The 23371-nt window shown below is 40.0% G+C and overlaps 2 protein-coding genes across 3 annotated transcripts in view; one reads left to right on the forward strand and one right to left on the reverse strand.

Annotated features, from left to right (window-relative positions):
- col4a1 (collagen, type IV, alpha 1) overlaps positions 1–10655 on the reverse strand; it is a 34210-nt gene extending 23555 nt beyond the window's left edge. Inside the window, 1 exon segment of the mRNA XM_063888046.1 lies at positions 10416–10655. Within this exon segment, the coding sequence (XP_063744116.1) occupies positions 10416–10490 (75 nt within the window). The 5' untranslated portion in view covers positions 10491–10655.
- An 82-nt stretch (positions 10656–10737) lies between these two features.
- col4a2 (collagen, type IV, alpha 2) overlaps positions 10738–23371 on the forward strand; it is a 60793-nt gene continuing 48159 nt past the window's right edge. For both annotated transcript variants that reach the window (XM_063888044.1, XM_063888045.1), the window contains exons 1-3: positions 10738–10944; positions 11193–11313; positions 11395–11446. In XM_063888044.1, coding sequence (XP_063744114.1) covers positions 11264–11313; positions 11395–11446 — 102 coding nt within the window. In that variant the 5' untranslated portion in view covers positions 10738–10944; positions 11193–11263. The remainder of the gene's footprint in view (positions 10945–11192; positions 11314–11394; positions 11447–23371) is intronic.

The following is a 23371-nucleotide window of genomic DNA, read 5'->3' on the forward strand; positions in this document are numbered from 1 at the left end:
AGATAACACCTATCGTTAAAAGCGGAACCATTTTCACGTTAAGTGCCTGATTCCGTGAATGCATTTCATACTCTCTCTAGTTTTTAGTGACCTATTATATGAAAGCAACATTTAAAATGAGAGTAAACAGGGAAGGAAAATAGCCTTTAAATACAATTCTAATAGGCCATAATATGCAATAGAAATGTTTTTTTTATTGATTTCATAAGAATAGTTATATCTAGGGACATGCCATGTAATTAACATTCAACTAGAATGGCACTCAGAAAGTTCTATCAAAAAGTCAGTGGTGCGTTCACATGCTCCTCTGATGGTCCCATTGCCTGCATTTGGAAGTCATGAACCATAAATAGGTAAACCAAGGTCTTTGCCAACTTAAAGGTGCCATAGAATGGAAAACTGTAGTTAACTTGGCATAGTTGAATAAGGAGAGTTCGGTACATTGAACTCACATACCGTGAACCTCAATTACGGGCGAATTACAACAATCCCTGTGTGTTACGTCACATACGGTAGTCCAGCCCCAACATTCACATACACCAGCTACTGGAAACACTAACGCTAACACTTACCACTCCGTAATGGTGCTCTCCAATCTCCGACCAACTGGCTGTTCTTCAAATTCATCGGTTTCCTCCTCCGACAAAGGCTCAAACATGTAAGATTGGATGCCAATAGCCTCCATGGTTCATCTCTCACAGTTTCGCAAACTTCAGTTTCTTCTGTGGGATCTGAGGCAGCCATGGATTGCTCCTTGTAAACCAGCCAATCAGAGCAGAGCTCATCATAATTATTTAAATGAGCCCCCAAATAAGGCAATTCAGCTTGTGTCAGTCTAGGACCAAATCATGGGGTTGTAAAGGAGCCTGTAAGACCACATCTGGACATTTTTTGGATCAACTAAAGTTATATACCTTCTTTGAACAATTTAAAATACCAGATAGATGCATTCTATGGCCACTTTAAGGGGGCACATTTTCTCAGTCAGAACTCATTTATCCAATCATTCCGATACACCCATGAATGCATCACTCAATGTCAATCTCACAATATTAACAAATGTTAAGATTGTGTATCCGTCATGATATTCAAAACTCTTTGTCAAAGTTTGGCGAAAATCCATCGAGTATCCGTTATCTTGCTGACAAACAAACAGATGAACCGAATCGAAAATAAAGCCTCCTTGGCACAGGCAAAAATATTTTTAGTTGGATGTACTTTAAGAAATATTTGGAAAGTTTTGGAAACACAGTAACTTTCTTGCCAAGTGCAAAGTCTGTCAATTAGCAACTCTTATGCTCAGTAGTTTGTACATTGTGTCACATTTGTTAAATTCACTACAGACCAGTATTGCACCTTTCATCTAATTCTCCGCAAGAAAGACAAAAAGGCATATTTCCAAAAATGTCAAACCACTCCGTTAACAAATGCACCACTTGATTGCTCAACATGTCTTGAGGAGACACACAATACAGTACATACATCATGGTTACACATCAATACTCAGTGCCCCAAGGCCAAGTTATAGTCCTATACCTAGAGACCATAGGCCTACATTTTGCAATAAAACTGGGCTATGTTTTTCTGTTTCCTTTATTTAAGGATTTCTGTAACGCTCATTTGCTGAGACCAACTTGATGTAAGACATTCTGGCTGCAGGCAGCAGGTTTTCATCTACACCACAGAAATAATTCAAGGCTTCTTAACCCAAAACAGATGCATCTGCAGAAAGCTGTTCACACAGGCCCAAATAATGTCTGCACAAACCTGCACATGTGCAGAAACGCATGAATATAACTGATGTAAACAAAGAAATAAAAAGTAATAGCAAAAAGATGTTTGAGAGGAAATATTTTTCCATTGGAAAAAGCTAACTATATAAATACTGTAAATATAAGTAGATATATGAAATGTAATACTTAGGCCAAATTTTAAATATAGGAATGTAAATTTGCAAGCACACATGCCATATCCCTACCAAAAGAAAAAACAAGTTTGTCACCCACTTATTAACACCATGCAGGTTAATGCCTAAATTCAGAATCTCAACAAACTGGGAGACCTAACAGAAGTCGTGGCTGATATTATTCAGAGGCCAATGGTAGACAGAACTGCAAACAACTCTTATCCTCTGGGAGTGCAAAAGTTGTTGAACTTGTCAGCAGACATGCAACAATAGGACAGAACACTGTACAGTCCTCTTCATCAGAACAGAACCAGGAAGTCCCACAAGCTATATTAACTCCACAAATGGGAACATTATTTTAGACATTTTCTCAGGGCTTGCTGGTCGGCACAATGTTGTTTGTGTGTGTCTGACTGTTCACTTGTACGGTATGTGTGTATGGTTTTATGAAAACCCTAGAATTGGCTGATTTTCAAGAGCTAGTGGGATAACTCCAGCCGGTGCAAGAAAACAGTTCTCTGCCGATAACTCGCTTTGCATGTTAACAAAACAAGACGTGGAAGGATGTGAAACTATTTTTTAGATTGGAGCCAAAAATAAAAGAATTCAATGGAACAATATTATTCTATTTAATTCTATTGCTTTAGTAATCTCTACAAACACTAAACATAATTGGTGTACTTTCACTTAGCTTCCAAAGCAAGTTAGTGCCTCTTACATATTCTAAACAATAATCTTGCATTATATTACAAAAGTCCCTGACCTCTCTTAATCAACTACTCCATCTTCATCCCATCCTGACCAGAAACAAAGGACCATCACAGGCTCATCCTGTTGACCTTTAACCTCAGCCAGGCCATTAGAGGGGATTTAGACATTCAAACAGAGCTTAGGTCGTCTTGATAACTGTTCTTCAGTGTCTGAGTGTTAATTTGCATGTGAATGAAATGTTACTTTGTTAACAAATTAAGCAAGACTGCTGTTGACCTCTGAGGTGATTTTCCGGCGCTAACCGCTCCACAAACACACACAAACACACTCAAGCACACCACCCAGACAGCTGATGCAGTTATGCCCTCTAGTTAAGGATACAAGAAACATTAGTACTCAAGTGCAGGAGATGCTGTGTGTCTCTCATAGAAAATAGGTGGATTAGAAATCTGGCAACCTGACTGAGATTTATCTTCTTACAGTTGTGTTGTCTCAGCCAGTGGGATAGACAGGCTTTCTGGTTTGTGTGCAGGGCTCTGTTCTCATGCCCACACATCACTGGTCTGAGCGGCTATTGTTCCAGAAAGAGAGAAAAAAAACATTCTTCTAAAATCCTACGGGAACAGGCTCAGTGGGCTACTACACACACTCTCTCTCTCCCTCTCTCTCTCTCTCTCTCTCTGCACTCTTGTTTGCAGCTCAGTCTTGGATGCCTGTGCAAGAATTAATATCTGACAATAATCTAGAACAGAGTTCGCATTTTTTCTCTGCAACAAATCTGGTATTGAGGCAGTTAGAGGGAGAGCATGGTGAGGGGGTGGTGAAAGCAACAATTACTTTGTAAAGACGTCTGTTTTCTCTGAGAAATGGTTGGTTCAGTTCATGTGAGCGACTGCACAGCTCTGAGGACTTCAGCTCTGCCTGTTGCTCCTCTGTGAATGTGCAGTACTGTGCCACAGGATGTAGGATTTCGGAAGCCATTCTTTCTCTAAGGAGGAAGGCCTCTTCCTTGCCTTTTATGCTCACAAAGACAAGAAGGGGTTTGGTCAGCCTTGCGTCTCTTTCAAGAGTGCTCTGGTATCTGGGATAACGTCAGCGTGAGGACAGGGAATGACCTCTGTGACTTGTACCAACTAAATACATCCAACCTGGAATATTCTCACACTTTTCCCCCCAGTTTTCTTATCCTGCTTGTTTTAAAAACGTATAAAAAGTGATCAATAGCATAAAATATATACTATTTCTAGCCATCAGCAAGCTAACGATGCTAATACGCGGATTGTTTTTGGTTTTATGTTTATATATTCACCATTTTAGTTGTGTTAACATGCTTACATTTGCATATTAGCACTAAACACAAAGCACAGGTGAAGGTGATAGGAATCTGATAGTTTGTGGGTTATTTGGCAATAATCAATAACAAAAACATTGGACAAAAATAATTCTACTGAATTATGAGAAGGGAGGTTGCTGTAAAAATGTAGCTGAAAGCATGGATGCCCTCGAAGAAAAGTCAGAGGTTCAACATAATCATTGCAATTCATCAACATTGTATCGTTGAACATATGTTGAACAGCTGGGATTTGTGTTAGTACTTTATACACAGATGCATCACCATCACTGTTATACAGGAAAACACAATGCATCCATCAGGGAGTATGCATATACAGGAAGCGTGTAAGCCCTATTTTACATCCTTTTTAACAAAGGCTTATCCATTTCTGAATGCTTCCCATTTGTTCGTTTTGTTTGTTTCCAATGAGGAAATTACCCCTCAACTTGACATCAGAAACCCATAATTGCGGCACTATAGGAGTAAGAATATGTGTTAGAACAAGAGGAAATTCCAGGGTCCAGAGAAAGACAGCCTTTATCCCCACACTTAACTTACACGTCGGCAAAACAGTAATGGGACTATTAACAGAAGTCTTTAGGGCCATTACCATACACTTCAGATGATAGCTATCTAATAGACAAATCTGCTTTCTATTGTTCTCTTGTTTCCATATCAAGCCTTATCTCCTTCATCACCATTGCCTCACTTCCATCTGGACATATTGAGACTTTAACTTCAAGATTTTCCCATTCTGGAGCCTTACAGATGCCGAACCCTGACAACAGATTTCCTCTCATATCAGTTCAAATGTCTTAATCTACCCCTGGAGTCAGCTATGAAAGATTAGCAAATCCCATCTTCTCCTGATGTGAACCACGGGATGTGACTGGCTTAGCTAATTTCCTACTCCTCATTATCTAATTATGCTCTTCTGAAATACTTTGGTTGAATAACAATCCTGATTGTCCAGCAAGTCTACAGAGCATGAATGCCAGCAGTAACATTAGGAAAAGATGGATAAAGCATCTGTTCTTCCAGGAAATAGGCTCCAAGGTCTAGGTATGGATTCACAGGCACTCTCAGGTCCTCTGAATTACAGTCGGATCTGCTATTTCTATCAATCCTCCTTTGTAAATTTAGTGTCCTATCATTCCAGTACTACCATGTCTTGTGAAATACGTAGTAACTGTAGCTCAGTTAAGGTTGTGCAGGAATATGTGAGGTCTGCAGTGAGAGGTTCAAGGCACATACAGAGTTAAAACCCAGATTGCACCACTTGAGACATCACTGTCATGTTCAGCTGACAGAAATAATAAATGTATCCATTTATCTAATGCTCATACTTGCTGAAAGGTGCCTCACACTATATATACCACATTCTGGCAACAGCATTAATCAGTTAACTGTTAATGGGACAAATATGAAGCATGTGCCTGTGTCATCTGTAATATCATGTGGTCTTACTGTAAGTGTCTCTCTTTCTTCAGCACTGGGCGCATCCAGCTTCCTGGTTAAATGCACCTTCACTAACTCCATCAGCTACACACAAGTGGTGAGTGAGCAAGGATATGAAAGTGAGTTGAACATGAGTTGTTGCTAAAACTTAATCTACCGTCTGTTGTGATCTTTTACCAAACAAAAACCATCGTGACTAGCCTGCCGGTGCAACATTAGTTCAGGAACACCCAGTTCTGCAGGGTGCTAGAAAAAAAGAGCTATTCAGTTAAGCTGCTGCAGATTTTATCTTTGCTTCATTTGGAGGAATATTTTATTAGAACAAACTGTCTTTTTCTTTCAGATATCCTGAGGTGTTTCCAGTGCAGTCAGATAAACAAGAAATATCTATTTTAAACATTTCTTCTTCTGCATGAGAGGCAAGTCATTAAGCTAAGTCTGTGTTGTTGGCAGAGGGAGAAGGCACAAACTCTATGATGTTTATCTGAGAGGATCCAGCTCCACATGTGTATTTATATTAGAGGAACAAGAGGGGCACTTTAATCCAAAAAAAGTTGCCTCTCCAATGTGCGTTTTGATTGTTGCCATCATTGGTATGTTGTATTTGTACGCACACACTGACACACATTGCAACTCAAGATGATACAAAATCAGAAACACTTCTAGGTACGTTTTTTGTTTTTAACCAGAAACAACTAAAAATATGAAAAAAATCAGAGAATTTCTAGTGGGATAATTTCACCATCAATTGTTGTCAGATAATCAAGCAATCAAAGTTAATCATTATCGTAAACATGCATTTAAAAAAACATCAAATAGATGATAGCTTCTTGTATTTTTAAAGCATTCAAAACTGTTCTGACTGACACGTGCAAAGTCACACAAAGGATAGGACATCAAGGCAGCGCAAAACTTCCCCTTATTCTGATCACTGAATCCAGCCAAGACACACAAATCCATTACAAACACACCAATACCCCAAAATGCACTGTACTGTCGGACAACATACAGAGTAAGCACAGATGGTAACGGTGCCTATGTTGTCCAAAAGGGTTGTACTAATAAAACACTTGAGCATTGTGTATTTTATGGAACCATTTACAAACCATTCTTAAATCTTGCACCTGTCATTAGTTTTTGAAGCAATACAATAAAATGGAAGTCTTTCAGGCCAAAAACTGACAAATGGGACAGATGGGGAAAAAAGACAGCCAAATGTTAACTCTTCACTTCATGTGGACCAACAGCAAATAAAACACTAAAGTAATACATATAATGATGCTATCATCACTGCCTTTATTATCTTACATCAGTTGGACAATTTGGCAGTGGTGAGTGGAAGGGCAGGTCAAGGTCAAAAGAGTGAGACTAAAAGATTTGCTAAGGGGTATCATCTCGGATTCCGACCCACATTCTTCCATTTCTCAGACTCATAACCTCTCCCCCTCTTCTAGAAACTTCCCTCTTTATCCCACCATCACTCTCAAGCTCCCACCTCCCTGTCAGACAGACGTATCCATTACGCCATCTCCGTCCAAACCACAAATGACATTTATGACTCACCAATTTCACAGTTCAGCGGCTAAATTGCACTTTCCCCATCACAATACACCTCAGGGAAGTATCAGATTTCAACGACAAACGCAAGTTGATCCCAAAGTAGTTAAAGAGGGGAAAATATTAGCGTGGGACAAAAGATGTGGTTTATTTGTAAAAAGAAAAATCAAATGTGACAAATCTCAATGCCTTTTCAGTTATGTATGGACCACAGGGAATCGAAAGGGGCTTTACCATGCTTAACTCCCAGTTTATCCTGTCCTCACTTGGTACAGACAGAAAGACACACACAGAAACAGACACAGGCTGACTAGGGCATGCCTGCCACGCTACTTGAGTAGATCAGGGTCAGGGAAGAATTATCTTTGCCACCCAGAGACACAGCCTGTGAAAATACAGGTAAACAAACACAATCACAACTCTTCCAAATGTAGGCATTTTTACAACACCGGGGGACAGGTGTCAGTCTGCTTTTGCCTAACCAGGGTGCTTTGCTTGGTTGGTGGACTCTCACAGTAACAGGGTCAGCTGTTGTCTCTGTGGGGGGTGATCTCAAACCAGACCGCAGGCAGCTTTGTCAGCATGTTGGCTAGTGTGACCAACAGATCAAGTTTTAGGATTATTAACTTTGTAAGGACAATATTTATCAGGCTGTACGGGCGTTAACAGGAGTTAATAATTCTTCCTTCGTATACAAGTTGTGTTCATCATCCCTGGGGTTCACACTGTCCTGGAACATCATGGCCAAGCCAGGAGCAGGAACCTGGCAGCACGGAGAAGCTCGTCATTCCTACCAGCTACCGCCTTTCCACAATCCCTTCATCCAACATCCCACACAAAAACTCTCACTGCAAGAATCCGCTAATCTACCCTTCTTCCTACTCCTCCTCCTCCTCCTCCTCCTCCTCCTTTAGGAATTACTAATGACTCATTCTGACCAGATTGAATGACCACCAAGGGAGAGAAACTCTTTCTGTTCATATTATATAAACAATGGGGAAATATACTTAGGATCAGATGATGCGGTGAAATTATTGGGAGCAAAGGTCTATGTTGGTCTAAATATTAGCTTGTTTCTTAACTCTCAAACTGAGTGTTGTGGGTAAAGGCAATCTTAGATTATCTTTTCATTGTGACCTTTCTATAAAGTCAGCCTGACCCATGCGAGGCTCAGAGTTATGACATTTGATGGTGATTGCAGTGGTTGACCGTGAAGTGTTTATACTGTATATTCACTCTTGGCCTCAGTTTAGCCCCACTGATTGTAAAGAAGACCAAACAGGATGGTCTGATACTCAGTCAACGACATGTAACTGTGGATGTGGAGACAAAGAAGAGATAAACACTCTGAAGTGACCTGTAGACATTAGCCAAACATTGAGATCCATATGTACAAAGGTGCAGGGATACAAAAGCAATACGACATTGAGAAGAGACATATATAAGGTTATATTTGAGCCAAGTATGTGTGTCATTTTCAGGCTATAACTGATGAGGAAAGTCCCTGTCTGTTCACCGTGGTGCTTTGGATGGATGATAGGAACACAAACTTCCTGTTATGGACCTCCCGTGGGTGGAGAGGAAAATATACTACTGCCAACAATAAATCCAAAATGTCGAATAATACTGATTTTAGTGCCGTCATTTGATCAGTAACAAGATGTTCAGCCCAGATATACACCTTTTCACCAATCCGCTCCTCTATCCAGATGTCTTATGTAGTGTTTGTGCTTCTAAAGGGAGGCAGGCTGTGGATAAAAGTTTCCTCTGCGGATTTGTTTAACCTCATACTTTGGTCCGCATTTCTATCCTACGCAGCTCCTTTAACCTTAATCTACATTGAACAATTGATTCCATAGCGAATAAAAGAGCAAAACATATTGTTATCTCAATAAAACATCTGGGGAAATTAATGTTAAAGATACTCTGCTCAGCTTGATGCCAGCAAAGCAGACACGCAAAAGCTCTTTTGGCATATTTTTTTGTCAACATGTTAATCACAAGTCATTCATGAACTACATGTTTTGCTCAGAGTTACAATCCATCCCAGCTGAAAACATAACCTTAAGAAACCCCCGATAATGGTGAAACTCCCCACGTGATGATCCAGGCTCCCTTGAGAGGTGTCAATCTTCTCTGAAACATTACACATCCCTGCAATGTAAAACAATACAAACTGATTAACAGCCTGGTCCTCCTTAACTTTTCATGTGACACAGTTCACCAAGATTTACTCCCCCTCACCTGGATTTCTGATACTCCTGTGTGAGAGATGTTTCCGCTGCTAACCCCACCCACGCCTGAAATAAAGTCCCACATCTGACAAGCTTTTCAGCAGAAGGAGACCGCTGTAGTTATGTTCATTTCAACAAACGGCCCAAATGAGGATCAACACACAGAGCAGTAAACCTCTCAACTCTTTCTGTTCTCAGGGGAGGTTTGAAGCCCCAGTTGTTCTCCTGTTTTCCATTAAATACAAGGAGATTATGAACAGGAAAACTGTATCTGGAAAACTATTTTAAAATGTGCCTGTGTTCTGTTTTAAATGTTGGATACCAACTCAAGTTGTAAAATGTACATTGGTCAAACATTTACTCCGATAAAACACCTCAGACAATGTTCAAAAATGTTTATAGGAAAGTGTCTTAGATTCCCTACATTTTATTTTCAAACCTGCAGAAATAGTTAAATCTCCTCTGACTTTCTGGACTACAAAAGAGACCGTACCAACATAAGAGCAAAAATAGACTTTATTCTAAGGAGACCCATTCATGAAGGTTATTTGATTATCTAAACATACCAATGATTAACTTCATACACATCTGTGTCTCCCTCATTACCTCGTCATACCTCCCTGTAACACACACAGAAACACACACGGACACACACACTTCAGCTACTGTAGGCAGTCTGCCCCACCCTCCTTCTCTTTTGCTGTCTCTCTTCTCCTCTCCAGCAGTGGAGAGAAAAAGAGGAGGCTGGACTGGAATACTTTGACTGGAGTAGATTCAGCTCAAAGTATTAGAACTGTCTCAAGGAGCCAAACATGCAAGTGGTTGAAAAGAAACATTATAAACTTTATAGTACAAAAAAGATATATTCTACAAAATCTGGAATAAAGAGAGTAACCATTAAACACTGAAATATGTCATTTTCAACGACTTAACCTCTACCACAGTTGATCACAGTTAATGCTGTGTTAATGATAATGACACTGAATTTGTCACAAACACAGCCAGTTGGCCAGAGACCGACTATTCAATACTTAGGACATACAGTATACTATATGTATTCATGTCTTGCCAAAATACGCTAGAATAAACAAAGATCATCCTGAGCTACTGCTGCATTTGTCTAAAAGTTGCGCACCTTAACTTAAACAGATATAAAGTGTACGTGACAAAATTATACTTTTAAGCTCCCAGTGTTTTAGATGCTTCATCCACTTACCTCAGCCCCCGTCAGGTCCACAGTAGAGTAGAAAGCCGCCAGCAGCAGTAACAGGGTGCCGGACGGTAACAGCATTGTGGCGGTGCGCGCTGGTTACCGTGTGCGCAACAGTGCAGAGTGTCTGCAAACAACCACCTGTGTGCCGCCTCTTGTCCTCTTTCTTCAGGTAACTGTTAAACTTATCGGCAGAGCACGGACAGCACGTTTGACTGCATCTTTGTCCAAGACGATATGAGGTTCTGATCAATGCAACTTGGTCTTGTTTCTGCTGCACCACACCCCCCTCCCAAAACGACCACCCTCGCCCAAGCAAACGGGCTCAAACCCTGCTCTAACAAACACTTTGACTTTTCTCCGTGAGAAGAGGGACTACTCGGCACACTTTGGTGTGTTTTTGTGAGAATATTTACGCAGGTTTTGGTGCTACTGCTACCTGTTTTTAAACTTTTCTACTCGGGATCCCGCGCATCTTTAACCCCGAGATATCCATTTCCTCTACCTTGCCACCGCACCCAAGCCTGGGGTAACTGTAAGTAAATTACTTTATCAAATGGGATGGGGAATGAACAACAATTACTAGAGAAAACACCAGTTAATATTGCAACTGTCGCAGGAGAGTTGTTCCATACGGAGCACCTTGTGATGTCAATGTCTCACCAAAAATAGTTACAATGATTACGTTATAAATCACTTTAGACGCTAACCAGGCCGGTAAAATGTATTGACTCTCATCAAGTATTAGTGATATTTGACGTTTAGGGTGTTGGTGTGCCTCAGGTCGGGCAGACATGCTGTAGAAGTGTCTCTACAAGTGAGACAGCGGAGTGGACCTGAAGCTTGCGGTGCGCATGAGTGGGACCATGCAAGGACAACACGAGAGAGGACTGAAAAACCTGAGGTGAGCGGGTTATTTTACTGAAAATCATCACCACGTATTCGTTCTGCAGCTTTATTAACGCTGTCATTTGTTTTGCTACAGGCTGCTGCTTCTGTGTCTTTTCATTGCCATCCTCGCCTCTGGAGTGCACGCGGTAAGTTTTATCCCCCACGTGTTTTTTATTTATTTATGCTTGTTAACTTCCACTTGCAAACTTGTTGATAGTTAATTTATAAAACGGAAACTGAACGTGTCTCCGGGCTTAGTTTGTATCTGGGTGCTGCTCGGCAATTGCACATGCAGACCGTGGGAGTGTCTGATTGGGGAGGTCTTCCTGTAGGAGTGTCCTTGGCTTTGCATGCCGGTGAATAACAGCAAAGTTTGAATGTTGTGAAATGGCTCATGTTGAAATTTTAGTGGTTTAAATAAGAACATTCATTTTGTTTTGCTTACGCAAACTGAATAAACAGAAATGAACTATCATCACAAGACTACAATTTAGATTTGATTTGCTTGACCTTTAACCTGGCAGTGATTGAAAGGTGGGGTCATGACCTCTGCAGGACAAGAAGCTGATCTTTATGACTACAAGTTTGCAATGCTGTGCTAATATGATACAAAACAACTTTTTAATGAGAAAGGCATGCGCCACATCTTGTATGTTTGTTTGTGTCAGTTATTCTTTCTGTCAATGTTTAAAGGACCAAAGATACATTATAAAAAGACAATACAGTCAACACTTATGACTGCATGGTGGCCCTTAAGTTCATTTTGACATTTATATAATGGATTGATACATTGTCTGTCTTAAGCAAATTTCAAAGAGACCCAGATATTCATATTGTGCATCAATTAATCAAACCCAACAGCTTAAGATAGGAATCTGTACAGTATGCATTTAGAAGAACCATAGGCTATTCATGATTTGGAGGTTTTCTTTGTTCAAATCCCTCATAAAAGGTGATCATCCCCTTTACTTTAGGAAAACGGTTCAAAATCCACATCTTAATTTCAGATGAAGCTAATATGACATTTAAGCAGTATTAGTTAGACAAATCGATTGAGTTTCTTCCAAACCTGCAATCTCATCAGTATGGGAGTCCATCTTTATGTACATGGAAACAAATAGGAGGACATTGTGTAATCAACATTGATTTTGCACAAACATTAAACAATTTCCCTATATAATATAATTCCTTGAATAAAAAGTAAAGGAAAGATTCACCATCATGAGGTCCTGCTAAAAAGAGTTTGTGAGAGGTCAAAGGGCATATCCCTTCCGCAGCTCAATGTGCTAATGTCCTAGCGCTTGTTGCTTTTCCTCTTTCAACTTAGGTGTAATCTGTCTAAAGGTATGTTAACACTGGAATGATTGACTAGTTGATGACAAGCAAACCAACTGTGACAGGTGCACAAATTTAATCCAAAAAGCACAAATAAAAATAGCAATTAAATCCTTTGGACTAAACCTTCCTGCTCACATAAATTGACCTATTATTTTTTCCCTATATGCATAACAACTCCACTTGAATTCAAGTTAAAGATAGAATATAGTTGAGAATACAGGCAAGTATATTGTTTGACTGGGCCAAAGTAGTTACCCATAAAAAATGTTCCTTCAATAATTAATGAATCTCTTTCTCACTCCTAACCTCCTGACTTTGCATGACATACTTAATTTTTTCTTACATCAACCTCTAAAATGTTGGCTTGATGAAAGGAAATAAAATTGCACATGTTTGCACTCTTTATGTGTTTGTGAGTGTGCAGCATGTGAGTGTGTTTTGCTTTTTTGTTTGTTGCAACTTTTTCACAACATAAGGCGGCCAGTGGTCTGGTCAGACATCTGAAATCATATTTAAGGCTCTCGGATAAACTCGTTTTTTCTCGGGTGTAATGAAAAGGCCCCTTGTCTCTTGCTTTTATCAGATTTGGTCAAACCTCAATTAAAAGCGTGTGGCCCGGCTCAGCTCCTCTGTGTATTGTGAAGCTTTGCTCCAAGGCGGTAATATTGACAAAGTCTAATTTTAGTTTAGCAACATCCATGTGCTCTGTGCAGGCTGTTAACTGTCACACTAAGAAACAACTCACATTGATTATACAATAAGCTTAAGTTACATTGTGGCATACAGTACAACCAGCATATGACCTTTTGGTGAAACACCTACATCTGTGCTCATTAAAGAAGCTGTTGAAAGGATAATAAGGAACATGTTTCAGCTGTTATGAGCTCTGAGAAATGAGGTAGTGATTTACATATGAAAAGGGTGAAGAAAGCAGTTGCCAATCAAACATCACTCTCTGAAGTTTCCCATATGACACAGAATTTCTCAAGCCGCTTCCCAGGAAATGTGTTTCTGTGTAATAACAAATCTAAATCTGACCCACGGGACAGTTTCAGTACTTTGAACCAGTACCCAGCCGTTTTCTAGGACGAATGTTTCCCACCATCTGCCCTCACCTCATGTTTTAGATTTAGAATTATCTCCCTATTGAAAGTATATTTCTCACTTGAGATTTAATAAGTTTCACCTTCCTCACTCTGCCATAGTTACATATACCTCTGTGATTAGGACTAGAAACAAACTGCATGTTGTTCAACAACATCGGTGGGAAAATGTGTTTATGTCTGTTTTACGAATGGCCACATTTTAGGAGAGGTGCAAAGCCAACCAGTACGGAGAGAGGGCTGACACATTTACCACTTAAATGTGGGATAGCTATATTTCAGAACAGATTTTCTTTCCTGGAAAGCATTTAGAGTGTTGCACGTAGTTGCAAACATAAAAGAGTGAGTCAGAGAAAAGGGCTAGAGAAACCCTGATTGCTTTCCAATCTCAACACTTCTGATCATCACAGTGTGAAGTGGGTGTGAAGGTCAGTTTTACGGGAAGTTACAAAAACCAAGACATTTTTCCAATAAAGTTTAGTCATCCGACACACAGTTTTGACTGATCGTACTAAATTCCTCAGTGTTCATACATTTTGTATCTGAAACTGACAATGTGTGTGCATACTAAGCAACTAACAATAATTGTACATAGTTAATCAATGTGCGAATCATTTGATCAACCAATTTCTATTACAGCACATCAAAGTTTCCCAGTGCTTCAAACGTCTTGTTTTGTTCGACCAACACAAATGTATTTGATACACTCACATTTATGACAAAATAAAGTATCAAATCCTAAAATTTGGCAAACCAGTAGCGAAAAAACTAAGCTTTTATTTTCCAAAATCACTCAAATGATCTTCACTATCATGACAAGCTTCTTAGCCCACCTTTAAGTGTGTCGGCCATATCTGCTTGACATTAAGGTGCCGCATTACAGGGCCTTGGGTACAGTTTCTTTGCTACATCAGAAGATCCTCTTTTCTGGATTGTCTACATGGAGAGGCAAGACTAAAATTTAACAAGAGAGAAAAATCTTCCATTCATGTGCACCCCCCTTCACACACACACATGAACCTTGCACACAATAAGTGTTTATCAGTGTCCATTGGCAACGGAAGGAAGGCTCTTGAGGCCGAAAAGTTAACAGGATGTTTCCTATAGGACCCTTTGAGAGGCTCTTATTCTTGTGTGTTTGAGAATATATTTCAAGATGTGTTTGAGCGTGGTTTAATGAGGGGATGATGCTGGCTGAGGATGTCTGAGTTGTGGGAATCCGCGCTGTGACTTTGGAAGAGATGTTTTTGGCTAAAGATGTTTTACAGTACCTGAAACCACAGCAGCAACATCTGCTTTTGCAATTACTAGCTAAGTGGATGATTGTGATGAATGTTTTTTATGCATTTGCCTTGTGCTTTTTTGCAAGTTTTACATTGACACTGCACAGTGAAACTTATATCAAACTGCGTACGTTATAAATATTCATAAGAAAATAGGGAAAATATGCAAGTGATGGAAATGCAGTTCACTTGGTAAAACAGCTGTGCAGTTCATTTGGGAATATGTACAAAGCATAAGCCTAAATCTAAATGAGTGCTGTGTGATGGGGTCAGCAATGGAAAGCCGACACGTGACTGACCTTTTGAATTTGATTGTTTTATGTTTGAGGAAGGCGTGTGTCCGGGGCGAGGGGGAAGATGTCTGCCTGTGATAAGGATAGAAAAATGTCCAGAACATCCTCGCCAAAATAGTGGCTGTGATATAGAGAGTGCCTGGCCGTAACAATCAGGGGAAGAGCCCATTGTGCTGTTCTGCAGGAAGCCTCCGGTGAGAAGCCCATGTGTGGGGCTTCCCTGTCACTGGTGTGTGCCAGCAATAATGTGTGTGTGTGTATTGTGTGGCGACACACATTTTCCACTGAGGTGTTGCCCTCATCTCAGAGACCGACCTCTCTGACCTTTTTGCATTTTTACTGCGTAACGATTGTGTGGATGCACGTGCATGCATGCTCTCATGTGAATGGATGTATGGTGTGCGTGTCGTTTGTTCGCTTAAGAATTGTTTCCTCAGGAACAGCTGTTTGAAATGGGACTTTGAGTTGTGGATTTTTTGATTAGTCTCTGTGGTTTTAGCATTGTAAGGGTGAGGAAAGGCTTGGTGAGCTTGGCTGTTTGCCCCCATTGGGATACAAAATGACTTCTTTAAACAAGCACACATGTACAATTTTGAACAATGTTGAAAGCAGAAGGTTAGTAAATGTGCATGACATTTGTTTATATTAGGGCACTGAAAGATGTCTTGAATTAGTCACCATGTTTGCTATCCATCATTGTCAGGATGTATGAGTGTGTGCCCCCTATTTTTCTCACGTGCTTTGTGTGGGGGCTGTGTTTATCTGTGGGGTAAGTAAAGTTCTGTTCCATGGAAAACATCCTGGGCTTAAAATTGTGTGAAGAGAAAATAGATTATCCAGAGAGGCTCTCTAAACAGGAAAAGGAAATAGGGTGAAGTTAAATGTGTCAAGAGTTTCTTTACAACCTGGACCTCACATAGTTCTGCTTCTCCAGAGAGTTTTACGGTATTTTCACAATGTAGACTCTGGTTCACATAGTACGTGAGGAAGAGCAGGGAATATATATATACTCTGTTCTGGTCTCTCTCCAGATACCTTCACTCACTATTCAGTCCATAGGACAACTTTAAAAAAAAACTAAACTTGGACTGTTAATAAGTATATACAGTTTATATTTCATCTCAAAAGTATTCACATGGGCCTGTCAGTGGATGTTTGACGATGTTGTGTGGGCTCTGTGGCTTGATCTATTTACTTTACTCTGCTGCACTGCCTTTAATCACTTAAGTGTACCTTTATAGTCTTTCCAGAGACTTGGTAGCACTGTACAGAGGATAAGATGTTAAAACAATGCTCAAACAAAGTTGCATTTACAACAACTTAATTCAATATGAGTTAAATATAATTAATGTTAACTCCATACGTATGAAATCTAAAGAGCATTAATTGTTTTCAATTACATACAGACATACAGTATGTGTGCACACAGTGTATTAAAGCGTGGTTATAGTCATCTTGTACTTTCCATCAGTTATTTTGTTGGCATTTATATATTTAAGAATATAATTGTATTTTTTTAGCACGATGTGAAAGTAATAGGAGAGTTCTATATCCCAAGGCACAGGGAGGTTAGAATTCTAGTGTTTTGATTGTGCATAATCACCCTTTATGCTTCATTTGCTTCCCAAGTCGTGTGTGACAGCCAGCAGTACCACTGCCCTGCTACCAAACATACTGTACTGTATGTGCACACACACACACACACACACACACACACACACACACACACACACACATATATATATATATATATATATATATATATATGTATGACTTACTTAACAGAAAAAGTACCTACTGATCTTTTATTTCCATTTCACAAAGATGTATCTTTACATAACTACCAGTGTACATTCATCTTTGTAGTGAAGTACAAGTTTGAGGCAAAATAACATTAATGAGTACTGTCAAAGATTATACCATGCAGTCTTTCTCTATCTTGCTGGGCTGAAACAAAAAACTTTCATAAACTATTGTTTGTACTTTTGCTGGATAGCTGATTGAAACGACAAAAGAGTCAAATTGTTATACTTCCATTTATTGATTGATGCATTCAGCTCTATGGAGCAGCTATCCTTGAATGTCCCTGGGTGCATTAAGCCCTTGTGGATAATACTCCAATATTGCTGATCATTTAATGTATGCAGAGTTACATTTTTACTTAATTTATGCATTGGTGTTATGAATGCGATGTGGTATGATAACGTTTATTTGCTTATCATTCCCATCTGGATTTACTTTGAATTTACTTCAAGAAAATATCCATCATCCCTATGCACTCTTACCTACTGTAAATATTATATGTGTACATACAGTGCATACCTTCCTATGTACTTCCACCTTGGAAACACTTGCCCATACATATCCAATCCACCCATGTACTTCTATCTTACATGGAATACAATATGTATGGAGTTAATATTAATAGTATTTAACTCATATTGAATTAAGTTGTTGTAAATGCAACTTTGTTTGAGCATTTTTTTTAACATCTTATCTACCTCTCTCCTCCGAACTGTAAATCAGGGCTTTGTTTAAATTGTCATTGCTGTAGTGAGGTCCAGCTATTTAACCTGACTTATCTTTGATTTGGAATGTGGTTTGGAAGTAAATTCATCATGGACGTGGTCTCTGGAAATTCCCTATATTCTGTACATATACACGCCCCTGTCATTTGCCCTTTCTCCATCTCACAGTGATTAATGGAGGGACACAGGGGTCCCATCAGGCCGTGCAGAAAGAATTCCTCTCAGTGCTCCCAGGCTTCAGTCTGTACAGCTCCATCCCTCACTTCCTTTTATAGCCTTGTTCTGCCCCAGTCTACTGTCCCCTTGCTCTCTCTCCATCTATCTCTGAAAGGGACACTTCGCAGACGTTGTGTCCTCCCTCTCTTTTACTTTACTTCCCCTGCTTGTCTCCTACACATTTCAGCTCCCCCTCCCCTCCCTTGTTCTACACGTGCCTTTCTGGTCGTCTGTCTCTCCTCAGTAGAGGTGAGGTTACTCAGTGAGCTCAGACGGAAGGATTGTTTCAGCTGTGTTTACACAAAGACCATACGTAGTCTCACAAAATGACTCTGGACTGTTAGATTATGTGCCGGTTGGTCCAACGGGTATCCACACGGTGATTACATTCCTGAAGTCATCGGTTTGAATTTGATTTATGGGTACTTATTTTGGTGATGCACTTAATGTAGTCATATCTTGCGGCATGTATGTCCTCCATAACAACACAGCTTTATTAAGAACATCGCCATCTCACTGATCTCACTGATCTGACTGATCTGACTGTCCAGCTTTACACATTTTTCCTCTGGACCAGAGAAAACAACATTTCCCTCCCAGCTGTGGCCTAATTGATTAGAGTGAATTATTTCTTGTCATGGAAAGAATGTTAACAAAGTTAGGTACGCACTTTGTGATAACATGACCTTTTCAAATGTCCCCGTCTCTCTCTCTCTTACCCCTTATCTGTCTTGTCCTTTAAAAAAAAAAAAAGATTGGCAATGTCAGCCTCTCAGCCTGCGGCCACTTTGGTCCAGATAATTATATCTCCAACACAATATGTCATAGATTGATATGACATTGTGTAGGCTAATGATAGTAATGGTACCGAGTAGATGAATCCTTATAACTTTAGTGAAATTTGCTAGATACATCTATGCCCCCTTTAAGATGTATTGTAATAACCTAATGATCCGATAGCTTTTCAGTTGGAGCAGTACATAGCAATGAACATATTTGATCCAAAAAGTCCCCATTTTGGTTTCGTTGTAAGGACATTGTGTGCTTATTAGTAGAATTACAACAGTTCTCAGGCCTCTCAGGTGTCCAGTTTCTCACTGAATGGATCCTCCCGTCTGGTTTTGATTGATCATCTGATTAGAGGGTGAGCTACAGGGCCATCAACATAACACGGTTTGACAGGTTGGACTGTTAGCACTAAGATCCAGAATGGTTCTAATCCCACCTCAATTTGGCTCAGACTGTAGCAGGAAGCATAGATTAGAAGTGCGTCCCACTGGGAAATTCAGTTGGGATTCTTTGTGACCTTAGGCGAGTTAAGGAGAAGGGAGGTCCAGCTGTGTCAGGCCCAGGGCAGGAACCAGAGCTGTGTTTATTCTGGAGTCAAGCCAGAGGGGCACCACAGGAGATTCTGCTCTGTCCTGCTTCTTACAGGTCCCTCGGCTCATTCATGTTCTCCTTTAAAGTCATGTCCTTCTCTTAGCAGAGTTACCCTGTCCCTCCCTCTCTACAATTCCCGCGCACTACTTACGACTGTCTATTTCAATTTGTAGCTACAGAAACCATACAGTGCACACAGTTGGAGGTTTTTCCTAGATGTGTGGATATGTCTTAAAATGTTGAGTGTCTTTCCATAGCTACTCCACGTGAATGTGAGAAATCCTACCTTGATACCTCTCACAGCTGTTAGCATATAGACCTTTGTTTTATAACTTTGATTATTCATTCACTGTCCTGGGGTGTTTTTGTGAGTGCACACTCCATTCCAATAGGATGTAGATGGTGTTTGACAGGAACCAGAATGATCTGTAAAGACGTAATGGTGCAGACAAGCTGTACTGAATATCAAGTATGAAATCTGTGAGATCCATAATGGCCGGCACAAGAACTTCCCCTATCAACATAATGGGGGCCTTTGGGACATCTGGTGTTATATCAAGACATGCCTCAGTAATAAAATCTATGCCAAGACAAACATTTTTATGTTTGATGTTTTGCTTTTCCGGCTTCTATATGTGTGTATGTGTTTTATAACCGTTTTGTAAGTGTGTTTGTTTTAAGTATGAATTTGATTATTTTATTCAATTCTGTGTGAAACTATTGCCGGAAGCTGTACTGTATCTGCACTGTAAGTATAAACTCTCCCTTTTTACACGCTAGCCGACGTACAGCGTTTAAAAAAAGTTTGTATTTCAGTACTGTAATAAAAATGAGAAACTAATATAAAAAGGCATTAAAGTTCATGCAATACATTCATAAATGAATTGAAAGTTGAATTAGTAAAATCACTATTTATCATTTCATATACTATGTTGTATCTGTAAAAATGTTCCTGACATTTCTTACAGCCCATCTATGAGTCACAAAGCAGGACGGCAGAAACGAACAGCATAATGTGTTTGTAGACACAGACATTTGCAGACATTCTTACTCAGTGATATGACGGATGGACTGACGGACGGACGGACGGGCGGGCGGACGGACTGACTGACTGACTGACTGACAGACAGACAGACATGCTTCTTGTCGTTTTATCCAGCAAATGTCCTCACATGAATTCTTACTTTTTTTCAAGGAGGCAACAGGGAGGCAAGCCTTGAACCGCAGCATAAGGGCTGGCATGGCCTTACTATTTTCTTTAACAATTTCGTACGTCAGAGCTGTGTGCGTGGGATCGAAAGACTTGAAACTATGATTTTAAAAGATTTGAGTAACTTGCTAACAAATGTCAATAGTTTTGCAAATATCTGGCCATAAACTGAAGTAGTTATTCAGATGATAACTCTGGCTTGAATACTTACAGTGAGTCCTTCACAGAGATCGTTCTCAGCTGGTGAAGGGAGTATCACACACCCAGTGCAGATTGAGTCTCACAACTGACATTAAGATATACTGCAGATATACATCAAACTGCATGTTTCCATTACAAATGAGTGTTATACTTTCAGAAATTCCCCCTTCTCATAGTTTCTTGTTGAAGGTGGCCAGGTGTTTCAAATTCAACATGTTTGCACATCATTAGTGTGAGGAAAGGATGCTGCAACCTTGGCACATGATAGCAGTAACAGATGAAATACAGTGTATACATGCACCCACAAAGACATACACATTTTAAAAGAAAATGGTTCCAATTAAGCAAACTGTAAATGCCACGAAAGTGCTTTCTTCCTTTTTAATAGATAGAATCGGAGGATGAAACCCTCTTTATTTGTCACACACATGCACACAGCAGAGCACACACAGTGAAATTAGTCCTCTGCATTTAACCCATCCTAGTACTAGGAGCAGTGGGCAGCTATTGTGCAGCGCCCGGGGAGCAATGGGGAGGGGGGATTGGAGGTGTCCGGTGCCTTGCTCAAGGGCACCACAGCAGGGCCTAGGAGGTGAACTGGGACCTCTCCAAGTAGTATGAATAATGAGTACACCAACCAGTATCGCTAACAAATGTGAAAAAATGTCAAAATGACCGTTGTATTACAACCAAACGTGAATGGGATGTAAATGCCAATGCACAATGTTACATTTGCACGTCAGCTACTTAGAGCACTGCACTTCTGTACTGTCTTTGAATTATATTAAAATATTACATTCAGCCTGCATAAATAGGCCTAAAAAACTCCAGAAAGCACTTGCTGCTGATTGTAAAGCTGATTGGACTGACGTTAACAACTTAAGGCGACTCGGATAAGTAAACTGTATGAACAACATTTGTTCATCTAACTTCAATGCTTCAGTATCAAGATCAGAAGGGTTTTCAATGCCTATTCTTGAATCCGCAGATGTGAGTCATGTCTGTCATGTCTTTTGAAGTTAGGCAGCGATGGCCGCAGCCCTCTGATGGCTCAGTTTACAAGACAAGTGGTTGTAGAAAGCAATTGGCCTCCATCAAATTGATAAAGGGATCAAGCATTCCTCTGGGCCACGGTCAAAGTGGAAAGGTCGCAGGTCAGATCCTTTGTAAAGGATGAACACCAGCCTCTGACAGTCAGCCCACAGATCAACCACTTATTATGGTCACAGGTTTCCTTGTAGTTGGATTTGGTTTCTGTTGACTCAAGTAGCCTTCAGAGCCTTCATTACCGGTTCATTCTCCCTCCTCAGTTTCCTCTGTCCTCCTTATAGGCTGAGTTACTGACGGGTAGAAACCATGTCACCACCCATCCCAGATCAAACATCCTGACCTGCAATAGTCTGTGATCTCTGTAAATTTGATACCTCAAACACAAGGGGGGTCTCACACAAACACTGTTTATGCTTCACCGTTTCGTTTCATGTGCGAAAACTGAGTAACCATCTCAAAATAGGCAGTTTGTCAATTCCAGAACCTGAGGCTCAGAGAGAATCCGTAACAAGAGATCTTTATGTGGCTTCACAGTTTACCTGTAAATGATTTAATGTCTAAGCAACAGCGACTAAGAAATACTATCCGTGTGACAAAAAGAGTGCTTAACACTGGCTGCGGTCTGCAAACAAAAAAACGGTGGTTTTAGGAGGAAGATTTGTTTGTTTATCTGAAATGAATCCTTCTGTGTTCTCAAAAACGTCACTCCTTTCAGTCAAGGTCATCACACACATTTCTGAATTATGTTTTTAGTCTATTATTAATCTCTAGGTATCACGGGATGTTTAAGTGAGTAATACCATGAGAGATTTGGAATGTACAGCTGCGTATCGACATCATGGACTCCTGTCTTTTTTGTGTTTTATGCCCTGTTTGCCATTTCCATGACGAGAGGTTATGCGTGCATTTTCTGAATTCCATTCATGGTTGTTTAATGCACTGATGTGCATTACATACGTTTTTTGTATATATATTTTAAATACATTTTCAAAGTATTTGTCTCTTATTATTTTAGTCATCATCATGCAGGTTCCTTATTGCTCTGGAATACCATAAATCTTGTTCTTTGGGCGTCTTGGTTTTAGTAACTGTAACTGTAGTTGAAGGCCATACCAATAAGATTTCCCCATCTCAAATCCTTCCTTATTTCTCTGCATGTGTATTTTTTAATTAGTTAAATTCGTTTTTCAGGTTAATTTGTGTGAAGTTTTTCTTTTAGTTTGGTGTTCATAACATGCTTTCATGCTGTGTTGTTTTTTGCTTCTTCTGACATCATCCAGAAGTGCTATGAGTCGGTAATGTCTGCGGTTAACCTGCTGTATATTACAGTGACTCACTTGAGACCACAGACAAATCCCACAAGCCAACCATCATTGTGTCTGCATCCAGTTTGGTCATCCTTTTCCATTTATCAAGGCGATTATACACATCAGAGAAATCAGAGCTCACTGCATCACTTGTAACAATAT

Source organism: Eleginops maclovinus, chromosome 7 (genome assembly GCF_036324505.1).
Source record: "Eleginops maclovinus isolate JMC-PN-2008 ecotype Puerto Natales chromosome 7, JC_Emac_rtc_rv5, whole genome shotgun sequence".
Lineage (NCBI taxonomy): Eukaryota > Metazoa > Chordata > Actinopteri > Perciformes > Eleginopidae > Eleginops > Eleginops maclovinus.